This window comes from Mustelus asterias, chromosome X, assembly GCF_964213995.1.
Source record: "Mustelus asterias chromosome X, sMusAst1.hap1.1, whole genome shotgun sequence".
NCBI classification, from domain to species: Eukaryota; Metazoa; Chordata; class Chondrichthyes; order Carcharhiniformes; family Triakidae; genus Mustelus; species Mustelus asterias.
Window position 1 is genome coordinate 6895729 of NC_135834.1, and position 12372 is coordinate 6908100.

Here is a 12372-nt window from a genome sequence, read left to right on the forward strand (position 1 = left end):
TTATCAAGGATTTCATAACTCGGCATTTGGAAGGCAGTGGTATAATCAGACAAAGTCAGCATAGATTTACAAAAGGGAAATCATGCTTGACGAATCTATTGGAATTTTTTGAGGATGTAACTAGTAGAGTTGACCGAGGAGAACCAGTGGATGTGGTTTATTTAGACTTTCAGAAGGCTTTCAACAAGCTCTCACACAACGGACTACTATGTAAAGTTAAAGCACATGAGATTGTGGGTAGTGTCTTGAGATGGATAGAAAGCTGGTTAGAAGATAGGAAGCAAAGAGTTGGCATAAATGGGCCTTTTTCCGATTGGCAGTCAGTGACTAGTTGGGTTCCGCAGGGACCTGTGCTTGGACTCCAACTGTTCACATTATATATTAATGGTTTGGAAGAGGGAACTGAATGTATTATCTCCAAATTTACAGAAGATACAAAGTTGGGTGGGAGGGTGAGCTGTGAGGAGGATGTAGAGATGCTTCAGCGTGATTTGGACAGGCTGAGTGTGTGGGCATCTGCATGGCAGATGCAGTATAATGTGGATAAATGTGAGGTTATCCACTTTAGTAGCAAAAATAGGAAGACAGATTATTACTTGAAGTTTAAAGTTTATTTATTAATGTCCCATTAACACTGCAATGAAGTTACTGTGAAAATCCCTGGCGCCTTTTTGGGCACCCTGAGGGAGAATTCAGCATGGCCAACGCGCCCTAACCAGCACATCTTTCGGACTGTGGGAGGAAACCGGAGCACCCGGAGGAAACCCACGCAGACACGGGGAAAACGTGCAGACTCCACACAAACAGTGACCCAAGCCGGGAATCGAACCCTGGTCCCTGGTGTTGTGAGGCAGCAGTGCCAACCACTGTGCCACCGTGCCGCCCGAGATTGGGTAAAAATTGAGAGAGATGGATACTCAGTGAGACCTTGGAGTCCTCGTGCATCAGTCGCTGAGAGTAAGCGTGCAGGTACAGCAGGCAGTAAAGAAGGCAAATGGTATGTTGGCCTTCATAGCGAGAGGATTTGAGTGTAGGGATAGGGATGTTTTGCTGCAATTGTACAGGGCGTTGGTGAGGCCACACTTGGAGTATTGTGTGCAGTTTTGGTGTCCTTATCTGAGGAAGGATGTCCTTGCTATAGAGGGAGTCCAGCGAAGGTTTACCAGGCTGATTCCTGGGATGGCAGGTCTGTCATATGAGGAGAGACTAAGTTGGTTAGGATTATATTCACTGGAGTTCAGAAGAGTGAGAGGGGATCTCGTAGAAACGTATAAAATTCTAACAGGGTTAGACAGGGTAGATTCAGAAAGAATGTTCCCGATGGTGAGGGAGTCCAGAACTAGGGGTCATAGTTTGAGGATAAGGGATAAACCTTTTCGGACTGAGGCGAGGAGAAATTTCTTCGCCCAGAGGGTGGTGAATGTGTGGAATTCACTACCACAGAACAAAGAACAAAGAACAATACAGCACAGGAACAGGCCCTTCGGCCCTCCAAGCCCGTGCCGCTCCCTGGTCCAAACTAGACCATTCTTTTGTATCCCTCCATTCCCACTCCGTTCATATGGCTATCTAGATAAGTCTTAAACGTTCCCAGTGTGTCCGCCTCCACCACCTTGCCTGGCAGCGCATTCCAGGCCCCCACCACCCTCTGTGTAAAATATGTCCTTCTGATATCTGTGTTAAACCTCCCCCCCTTCACCTTGAACCCATGACCCCTCGTGAACGTCACCACCGACCTGGGAAAAAGCTTCCCACCGTTCACCCTATCTATGCCTTTCATAATTTTATACACCTCTATTAAGTCTCCCCTCATCCTCCGTCTTTCCAAGGAGAACAACCCCAGTTTACCCAATCTCTCCTCATAACTAAGCCCCTCCATACCAGGCAACATCCTGGTAAACCTCCTCTATACTCTCTCCAAAGCCTCCACGTCCTTCTGGTAGTGTGGCGACCAGAACTGGATGCAGTATTCCAAATGCGGCCGAACCAACGTTCTATACATCTGCAACATCAGACCCCAACTTTTATACTCTATGCCCCGTCCTATAAAGGCAAGCATGCAATATGCCTTCTTCACCACCTTCTCCACCTGAAAGTAGTTGAGGCCAAAACGTTGTGTGATTGCAAGAAGAAATTAGATATCGCTCTTGGGGCTAAAGGGATCGAGGGATATGGGGGGGAAGGGGGGGATCAGGATATTGAATTTGATGATCAGCCATGATCATAAGGAATGGCGGAGCAGGATCGAAGGGCTGAATGGCCTCCTCCTGCTTCTAGCTTCTATGTTTCTATGAGGCAGGATAAAGTATATTTCGTGATTGAAGATGGGTGAATTCAGGGGATATGTGATTTTCGAATTCAGCCCGCACTTTGAGTCGTCGATTTGTCTGCGCTATTGAACTGTGTTTTTGCGTTTGTAGATAATCGAGGGCGAAACAGTCGGAGTAACAAAGTTCGGATACTCCATCGCTGGGGGGCTGGACATCGATGATAATTTTTACCCTGACATGGTGGTTGGGTCACTCTCAGACTCTGCAGTCCTGTTCAGGTGAGGCCTTGGGGGGTCATTCCTATCCACACGGGGCGCGCGACAGTTGGAGCGGATAGGGGGAAAAGCAGCGGAGGCCAGGACCGGCGGGACAAACATCTTGGCGCTGTCCTGGGGTTGGTATCCTGGAAGGAGGAGCTCCAATAATTTGGAGGCATCCCGCTTTGGAACAGCAGGTGTTCCAGGAAAATGGGAAGGAGACTCACTGAGGTTCGGAAGGCCAAGCAGCTGCCCGCCAACAGACGGAGGCAAGAAAAAGATTGAAAGGAAACTGGATGTCAGGTTTACGCATTGGCTCAATCAATGGGTATGATTTTCCTTAAGAGCTGGTGTGTCCCGTCCCCCCTCCCGCTCCCCCCAGCCCCACTGGTATCCCAATACACGCCTCCCAGGAATTAGAAGGCCACCGCAAAGGGGGAGGTGAACCCCACATTGATGTCTTCAACTTGGCCAGTTCCGGCAACTCCGATGGGGCCTGAGGCCTACTTTCCCCCTATCATCCGGCCTCTTTCCTGCGGCCCAGGCTGGTTTTGGGCCTGAGAACATGTTTTTACCCCCTCCCCTTGAGATGAATTAACAAGACACGATAAAATAATAATTGAGGCATTCTGACTAAAAAAGTAATTTGATTTTTGATTTGATTTGATTTATTATTGTCACATGTATTGGGATGCAGTGAAAAGTATTGTTTCTTGCGCGCTATACAGCCAAAACATACCGTTCATAGAGTACATAGGGGAGAAGGAAAGGAGAGGGTGCAGAATATAGTGTTACAGTTATAGCTCGGGTGTAGAGAAAGATCAGCTTAATATTAGATTTGATTTATTATTGTCACATGTATTGGGATACAGTGAAAAGTATTGTTTCTTGCGTGCTATACAGACAAAGCATACCGTTCATAGAGTACATAAGGGAGAAGGAAAAGAGAGGGTGCAGAATACAGTGTTACAGTCATAGCTAGGGTGTAGAGAAAGATCAACTTAATGTGAGGGAGGTCCATTCAAAAGTCTGATGGCAGCAGCAGGGAAGAAGCTGTTCTTGAGTCGGTCAGTACGTGACCTCAGACTTTTGTATCTTTTTCCCGACGGAAGAAGGTGGAAGAGAGAATATCCAAAGTGCGTGGGGTCCTGAATTATACTGGCTGCTTTGTCGAGGCAGCGGGAAGTGTAGACAGAGTCAATGGATGGGAGGCTGGTTTGCGTGATGGATTGGGCTATATTCATGATCTTTTGTAGTTCCTTGCAGTCTTGGGCAGAGCAGGAGCCATACCAAGCTGTGATACAACCAGAAAGAATGCTTTCTATGGTGCATCTGTAAAAGTTGTTGAGAGTCGTAGCTGACATGCCAAATTTCCTTAGTCTTCTGAGAAAGTAGAGGTGTTGGTGGGGCTTTCTGAACTACAGTGTCGGCATGGGGGGACCAGGACAGGTTGTTGGTGATCTGGACAAGTAAAAACCTGAAGCTCTCGACCATATCTACTTCATCCCCATTGATGTAGACAGGGGCATGTTCTCCTCTACGCTTCCTGAAGTCGATGACGATCTCCTTTGTTTTGTTGACATTGAGGGAGAGATCATTGTTGCCGCACCAGTTCACCAGATTCTCTATCTCTTTCCTGTACTCCGTGTCGTCATTGTTTGAGATCCGACCCACTACGGTGGTGTCGTCAGCAAACTTGAAAATCGAGTTTGGAGGGGAATTTGGCCGCACAGTCACAGGTAACACAAGATTTCAGGTAGTGGTCAAATGATTATCCTCACATCATTTCTGGATCTTTTGTCTTTTTCTTCAGAGCATGTCCTGTCATTAATGTGACGAAACAGGTTTACATCCATCCCCAGCAGATTGACGTGAAGTTGGAGAACTGCAAACGCATCCAAGGAACCTGGTAAGAATCGATCGTAAACGGACGATCGAACCTTAAAAGGTGCTTCCCTCAACTCTGGCAGCAGGGGACCGGCTCCTCTGAGAAGGAAATGCGATCGAAATTTCACGTGTACAGGTTCTCTCTGCGTTTTAAGAGTCAGAAAGGAGAAGAAACCTTTATTGAGGGGGTGATCTGTCACCTTTACAGTTTGGAAGGGTTTGATAGTTTGGGCTTGGACAAGGTGTCTTCATTTTTGGAGACCAGAATGAGGGGCCGTAAATATGAGATAGTCACTAATAGATCTAATGGGGAATTCAGAAGAAACTTCTTTACCCAGAGAGAGTGAGAATTTGTGGTGGCACAGTGGTTAGCACTGCTGCCTCACAGCACCAGGGACCCGGGTTCAATTCCGGCCTCGGGTCACTGTCTGTGCGGAGTCTGCACGTTCTCCCCGTGTCTGCGTGGGTTTCCTCCGGCTACTCCGGTTTTCTCCCACAGTCCAAAAGACGTGCTAGTTAGGTGCATTGGCCGTGCTAATTTCTCCCTCAGTGTCCCCGAACAGTCGCTGGAGTGTGGTGACTAGGGGCTTTTCACAATAACTTCATTACAGTGTTCATGTAAGCCTACTTGTGACACTCATAAATAAACATTAAAACTAGTGTCCAAAGATGTGCACGTTAGGTGGATTGGCCATGGTAAATTGCCCCTTAGTCGACAAAGATGTGCAGGTTAGGTGGATTGACCATACTAAATTGCCCCTTAGTGTCCCAAGATGTGTAGGTTTGGTGAATTAGCCATTCCAAATTGCCCCTTAGTGTCCAGAGATGTACGGGTTAGGTGGATTGGCCATGCTAAATTGCCCCTTAGTGTCCAAAGATGTGCAGGTTAGGTGGATTGGCCATGCTAAATTGCCCCTTAATGTCCAAAGGTGTGTAGATTGGTGGATTGGCCATGCTAAATTGCCCCTTAATGTCCAAAGATGTGTAGGTTGGTGGATTGACCATGGTAAATGTGTGGGGTTACAGTGATAGGGTGCAAAGGGTGGGCCTGGTTGAGATGCTCTTTTGGAGAGTCGGTGCAGACTCCATGTTCCGAATGGCCTCCTTCTGCACTGTAGGGACCCTATAAGGAATGTGGAACCAGCACTGAGAGGAGTTGAGGGGAGTAATATCGGTACATTTAACGGGAAGCTGGAGGGAGATAGGAGCAAAATGATATGCTGATACATGATGTGTGGGAGGAGGCTGTTGTGGTGCACAACCCTCTAATATCCACCTGGTGGGCCGAATGGCCTGTGCTGTAAATGCTAATAATTCAATATAAGGAAGAGACCCCAATGGCTTGGTGGGTAAATGCACATTCCTTTACTGCTGACTGACATAGACCAGGAAGGTTCCAACTTTGACCTCTCGTCTACTTATGGCAGGTATGACAATTGGCCTCAGGACCCATGAGCCAGGTCTGTGCACGCTGACTATAAAGATAGGTTAGGGGTTGCCTGAAGCTGGGCTGGGGGTGGGGGAGGTGATTTCCTCTCTGCAGTTTTGGATATGAAATCATGCATCTATTTGGAAAGAATGGATTTTGAGTTTCATTCACCATTGTATACTCCCACACACACAAGCTGTTTCCCTCAGGATCAGGCTGAGATGCGAGCCCTCCCTCAATCCCCCTTCCCGGTTGCAGAATCGTCGAATCCCTACAGTGCAGAAGGAGACCCCACATATTTACCCGGATAAACCCCTGACATTAATGGGCAATTTAGCATGGCCAATCCACCTAACCTGCACATCTTTGGACACTAAGGGACAATTTACCATGGCCAATCCACCTAACCTGCACATCTTTGGACACTAAGGGACAATTTACCATGGCCAATCCACCTAACCCACACATCTTTAGACACTAAGGGGCAATTTAGCATGGCCAATCCACCTAACCTACACATCTTTGGACACTAAGGGGCAATTTACCATGGCCAACCCACCTAACCTGCACATCTTTGGACATTAAGGGGCAATTTAGCATGGCCAACCCACCTAACCTGCACATCTTTGGACACTAAGGGGCAATTTAGCATGGCCCATCCACCTAACCTGCACATCTTTGGACATTAAGGGGCAATTTAGCACGGCCAATCCACCTAACCCACACATTTTTGGACACTAAGGGGCAATTTAGCATGGCCAATCCACCTAACCGACACATCTTTGGACACTAAGGGACAATTTAGCACGGCCAATCCACCTAACCTGCACATCATTGGACACTAAGGGGCAATTTAGCATGGCCAATCTACCTAACCTGCACATCATTGGACACTAAGGGGCAATTTAGCATAGCCAATCCACCTAACCTGCACATCATTGGACACTAAGGGGCAATTTAGCACGGCCAATCCACCTAACCTGCCTGTCTTTTGGACTGTGTGAGGAAACCGGAGCACCCGGAGGAAACCCACGCAGACACGGAGGGAACGTGTAAATTCCACACAGACAGTGACCCGAGGCCGGAGCTGAACCTGGGTCCTTGGCGCTGCGAGGCAGCAGTGCTAACCACTGTGCCACCGTGCCGCCCTTGCGTCAAGTGGCCAAGCTGAGCATCTTGCACGTGAAGAATGGCAACTTGGGCTGGGTATCCAGATGACTGACTGGCACCCATGGAACTGTGCCTTGGCCTTTGCAGGGGTGTGTGGCAGGGGTGGGGGGGGGGGGGGGGGGGGGTGGGGGGTGATGGTAGCAGCATGGCACAAATTAGTTAAGAGAGGAGAGGATCCCGTTCAGTACTGCAGGCTAGTGTCCAGCACCAAGGTTACATCTTTCGGGAAAAAGTGCCTCAAAATTTTTATCGCTGGCGCAAATTATGCAATAGCATGAGAGAGAGGAGCTCGCAGTTCGTGAAGGTTTATCGCATGCTGCCAAGTTTGCAGTTTGAAGGAATGTGGCTTGTGGGCACTTCAGCGCTGAATACGGGCGTTAGCCTGGGAAAGGCCGTTATTGCTGGCAAAATAGGCTTTTCCGTCTCAAGCGCCAACACTTCGTAAGGGCGCACCAGTTGCTTGCTGTGGGTGTGCCTTGGAGCCTTGGAGCTATTGGCTTGGCTGTACTAACAGCTGATGTGTCGCAAAGCTAAGTGGCCAACCAGGAGTGTTTTCCATCCTCTGGGCATTCATCAGCTCCAAGGACAGCCAGCAGAACCCACAAAAAGCTGGCAAACGAGACATATCATGCCGTGCCCTTGTGCCAACCATTGCCAAGCACCACTCCTGGAAGTGACTGGAGAATAATGCCACAGGAGGCTGCTTTGGCACCGCTCGCTTTTGCTTGATCGCTCATGTGTCCCATTGGTCGGAGAACCAGTCAGCTGACCTGTGACGGTTACAGATGTGCCACATCTGTCCGGTCGTCCCCTGTGGATCTGTCTTGGAGCCAAACTTTGGACGGCGACAAAGTCTTGGAATCCCTGCCTCAGATCGGCTCCGCCTTGCTCACTGGGACTGGCCATGTATTGTGCGCAGAGGTTGACGTGGATGGCCCATGCTTGGGCGGCAGATGCTTGGATGGCAGCTTGTGTCTCTGCCAGGCCTGATTCTCCAGATTCTGCAGCCAGTGGCCAGATTGGGCCGGTGGAGGTTTGACCTTTTGCAGCCGCGGCCAATGACGCGACCTCTGCTGTGTGCTGCGACTCACCTTTGCACTCTCTTCCTTGGCAAGGTGAACCACACCTGAGCAAAGTTACTCGGGGCGAGTGTCTGTCCACATTCATCAGGAGAACTTGAAAATTAGTCGTGATATTGGGGGGGGGACCTTGCTGTCCCTCCTTGTTCCTTCAGTGCCCTCCTGGTTTTACAAAGGGCTATCCCATAGATGGCCAGGAGCATTCACTGCTTGGGACCCAGTTGAAATTTCCAAAGTATCCCAGTTATTCTGGTTCAGTCAAGCCAGTACTGCAAAGGTGCTATCTGCTGGATTTTTGTTCTCCAAGGTTTTATCAAAGCTAACATCTTCCTTCGAACATTCCAGGCGTTGCAGAGTAAAGAGACGTCACTGAGACATTCCAGCTTTTTTCTCCCCATGCATGTTGCACCCAGGTGCTTTCCGATGGTGGGAGTGGGAGTGGAGGGGTCTCTATTCCTGCCATAACTGACCTTCCTCCCCCGCCCCGAACTCTCACACCAGCCTTGACTCCCTCAATAAACCCTTCCACTGCCCTGACCATCAGACCTGTATTATTTTGTCCTTGAAACAGCACAGTGGTAGTGGTAGCACGCACGCACAGAAACCTTATGTCGCTTAAAAGCCAAGTTCCAGGCGAGAAGGCAGCAAAGAGAGAGGGAGAGGGGTCGAAATAAGATTGTGTGGGGGTGCTGGGGGTAGGGTATTTGTCTCAGCACAGGCTGGTAACCGCATGCTGGGAAATAGCCAACCTATTAGAATCATTGAATAGAATCCGAACAGTGTAGAAGGAGGCCATTCAGCCCACCAAGTCTGCACCGACTCCCCGACAGAGCATTTTACCCAAGCCCACCTCCCTCACTATCAGTGTAACCCCACATTTTTACCCCGCCAATCCCCCGAACCTAGACATCTTTGGACACTAAGGGACAATTTAGCATGGCCAATCCACCTAACCTGCACATCTTTGAACAATAAGGGACAACTTAGCATGGCCAATCCACCTAACCTACACATCTTTGAACACTAAGGAACAATTTAGCATGGCCAATTCATCGAACCTGCACATCTTTGAACACTAAGGAACAATTTAGCATGGCCAATCCACCTCACCTGCACATCTTTGAACAATAAGGGACAATTTAGCATGGCCAATCCACCTAACCTGCACATCTTTGAACAATAAGGGACAATTTAGCAAGGCCAACCCACCTAACCTACACATCTTTGGACACAAAGGGGCAATGTAGCATGGCCAATCCACCCTAACCTGCACATCTTTGGACACTAAGGGGCAATTTAGCATGGCCAATCCCCCTAACCTGCACATCTTTGGACACTAAGGGGCAATTTAGCATGGCCAATCAACCTAACCTGCACATCTTTGGACACTAAGGGGCAATTTAGCATGGCCAATCAACCTAACCTGCACATCTTTGGAGTGTGGGAGGAAACTGGAGCACCCGGAGGAAACCCACGTAGACACGGGGAGAACATGAAAACTCCACACATTCACCCGAGGCCGGAATTGAACCCGGGTCCCTAGCGCTGTGAGGTAACAGTGCTAACCACTGTGCCACCATGCTACTCAGAACATAGGTTGAAAAGCAGTCAAGTCTGCAAAGAGTGCTTTCAAAATGCATCAATGCAGCCTCTTGCCCTAAAATCTGTTTTTCATATGGTTTTTATTCATGAGGTTTCGATATTGCTGGCTGGCCAGCATTTATTACCCACCCCCAGTTACCCTTGAACTGAGTGGCTCACTTGGCCAACTTAGAGGGCAGTTAAGAGTCAACCACATTACTGTGGCTCTGGAATCTCATGTAGGCCAGACCGGGTAAGGACGGCAGATTTCCTTCCCTAAACGTGAGTGAACCAGATGGGTTTTTGCGACAATGGTTATCAGACTTTTAATTCCAGATTTCTTTTGTAATCAAATTCAAACTTCACCATCTGCCATGGTGGGATTCGAACCCTGGATTGCTAACCCATGACAGTACCACTACGCCACCACCTCCCTTTTACAATATAGCATCATCAAACTGCCATTCAGATTAGGCTCTATTGAGTTGCTGCTGGGTTTAGTCATTCCTGGTGCCATTGAGCTGTGAGCAGGGCAGGAATCGCAGTGTTAATGGTTTGATTTCCAGTGGTTGTTTGAAGTTCTAATTGATGGTGTCTTTTCTATCCCACAGTATTGATGTCAGGGCCTGCTTCCTTTATAGATCGAAGCCTGAATCCTACAACCCCAGGATTGGTAAGTTCCAACAACAGAATGGCCCGTATTGTCCACGTGGCATTTAAAAAGAGAAAGAGGGGGAAACGGGACGTATTAACTTGTGTGGAAGTCACGCACTAAATTAGATTGGCAATTGGCGCAACCTGCTGGGTTTCTGTTTGGGCATGATTGGCAAAGACTTATCCATGAGGGAAATGGTGTTGACATCAATTATTTTCGAATCTCTCCTGTGCATCGTCGAAAAGGAACATTTGACCCAGTGAAAGAACCTGGCCCCCATTCTCCGACCTCGCTCGGTGAACAGAGATTCGGCTTACTGCCAGATTCTCCACTCGTGCTGGCAGCGGCAGCGCGTGCGAGACCGGAGAATTCCGGCCCCTTCTGTTTATTGCTGGAAAAGATAGGCGTGTCGAAGTTTTTTTGTCTTGCACTCATCAGGAGATTTCGCAAGAATACCAACGTGAGTGGAAAAACGGCAACCTATACTCTGCGGGAAGAGAGTGGCGATTTGTCGGCAAGTGGGACTCTGCCAACCAATCGCCACTCTCTTCGTATGTAGCAAAGAACAAGGAACAGTACAGCACAGGAACAGGCCCTTCGGCCCTCCAAGCCTGCACCGACCACGTTGTCCTATCTACACCAACCGCCTGTATCCCTCTAGAAATCATAGAAATCATAGAAACCCTACAGTGCAGAAGGAGGCCATTCGGCCCATCGGGTCTGCACCGACCACAATCCCACCCAGGCCCCACGCCCATATCCCTACATATTTACCCGCTAATCCCTCTAACCTACACATCTCAGGACACCAAGGGGCAATTTTAGCATGGCCAATCAACCTAACCCGCACATCTTTGGACTGTGGGAGGAAACCGGAGCACCCGGAGGAAACCCACGCAGACACGAGGAGAATGTGCAAACTCCACACAGACAGTGACCCAAGCCGGGAATCGAACCCAGGTCCCTGGAGCTGTGAAGCAGCAGTGCTAACCACTGTGCTACCATGCCGTCTACTCCCCGTCTGTTCATGTGTCTATCCAGATAAGTCTTAAATGTCACTAACGTATCTGCCTCATCCACCTCACTTGGCAACGCATTCCAGGCACCCACCAGCCTCTGTGTAAAAAACATCCCCCGCACATCTCCACTGAACCTTTCCCCCGTTATCTTGAACTTGTGCCCCCTTGTAATTGTTATTTCTGCCCTGGGAAAAAGCTTCCAACTGTTCACCCTATCCATACCCCTCATAATTTTATAAACTTCTATCGGGTCATCCCTCAGCCTTCGTCTTTCCAGGGAGAACAATCCCAGTTTATTCAATCTCTCCTTATAGCTAATACCCTCCATACCAGGAAACATCCTGGTAACCCTTTTCTGCACTCTCTCCAAAGCCTCCACGTCCTTCTGGTAGTGTGGAGACCAGAATTGGACACAGTATTCCAAATGTGGCCTAACTAACATTTTATACAACTGTAACATAATTTGCCAACTTGATGCCCCGTCCGATGAAGACAAGCATGCCATATGGTTTCTGCACCACCTTTTCCACCTGTGCTGCCACTTTTAAGGATCTGTGGACCTGTACTCCCAGATCTCTCTGTGTGTCTATGCTCCTGATAGTTCTACCATTTATTTTATAGCTCCCACCTGAATTGGATCTATCAAAATGCATCACCACGCATTTGCTCGGATTAAATTCCATCTGCCATTTCTCCGCCCAATTTTCCAGCCTATCAATATCCTGCTGTATTCTCTGACAATCTTCATCACTATCCGCAACTCCAGCAATCTTAGCATCATTCACAAACTTGCTGGTCAGACCATAAATTATTGTTCCCCCCTCACGTTGGTATTCTTGCACAATCTCCTGATGAGTGCAAGACAAAAAGCTTCAACATGCCTCTCTTTTTCAGCAATAGTCGCCGGAATTCTACCGCCCCGCCCGCCATAGAATCGGAGCAGGCGAGGAGCGGACAACGGAAATGTCCATTGGCCTCGGGCGGGAATTTCCGGTCTCGCTCGAGCAAGGTTGTAAAATCCCGTC

The 12372-nt window shown here is 48.7% G+C and overlaps 1 protein-coding gene across 5 annotated transcripts in view; it reads left to right on the forward strand.

Moving 5' to 3' along the window:
- Positions 1-12372, forward strand: part of LOC144481878 (integrin alpha-7-like) — a 211015-nt gene that overhangs the window by 136498 nt on the left and 62145 nt on the right. For all 5 annotated transcript variants that reach the window (XM_078201024.1, XM_078201026.1, XM_078201027.1 and 2 more), the window contains 3 exons: positions 2421-2548; positions 4341-4436; positions 10285-10346. In XM_078201024.1, the coding sequence (XP_078057150.1) occupies positions 2421-2548; positions 4341-4436; positions 10285-10346 (286 nt within the window). The remainder of the gene's footprint in view (positions 1-2420; positions 2549-4340; positions 4437-10284; positions 10347-12372) is intronic.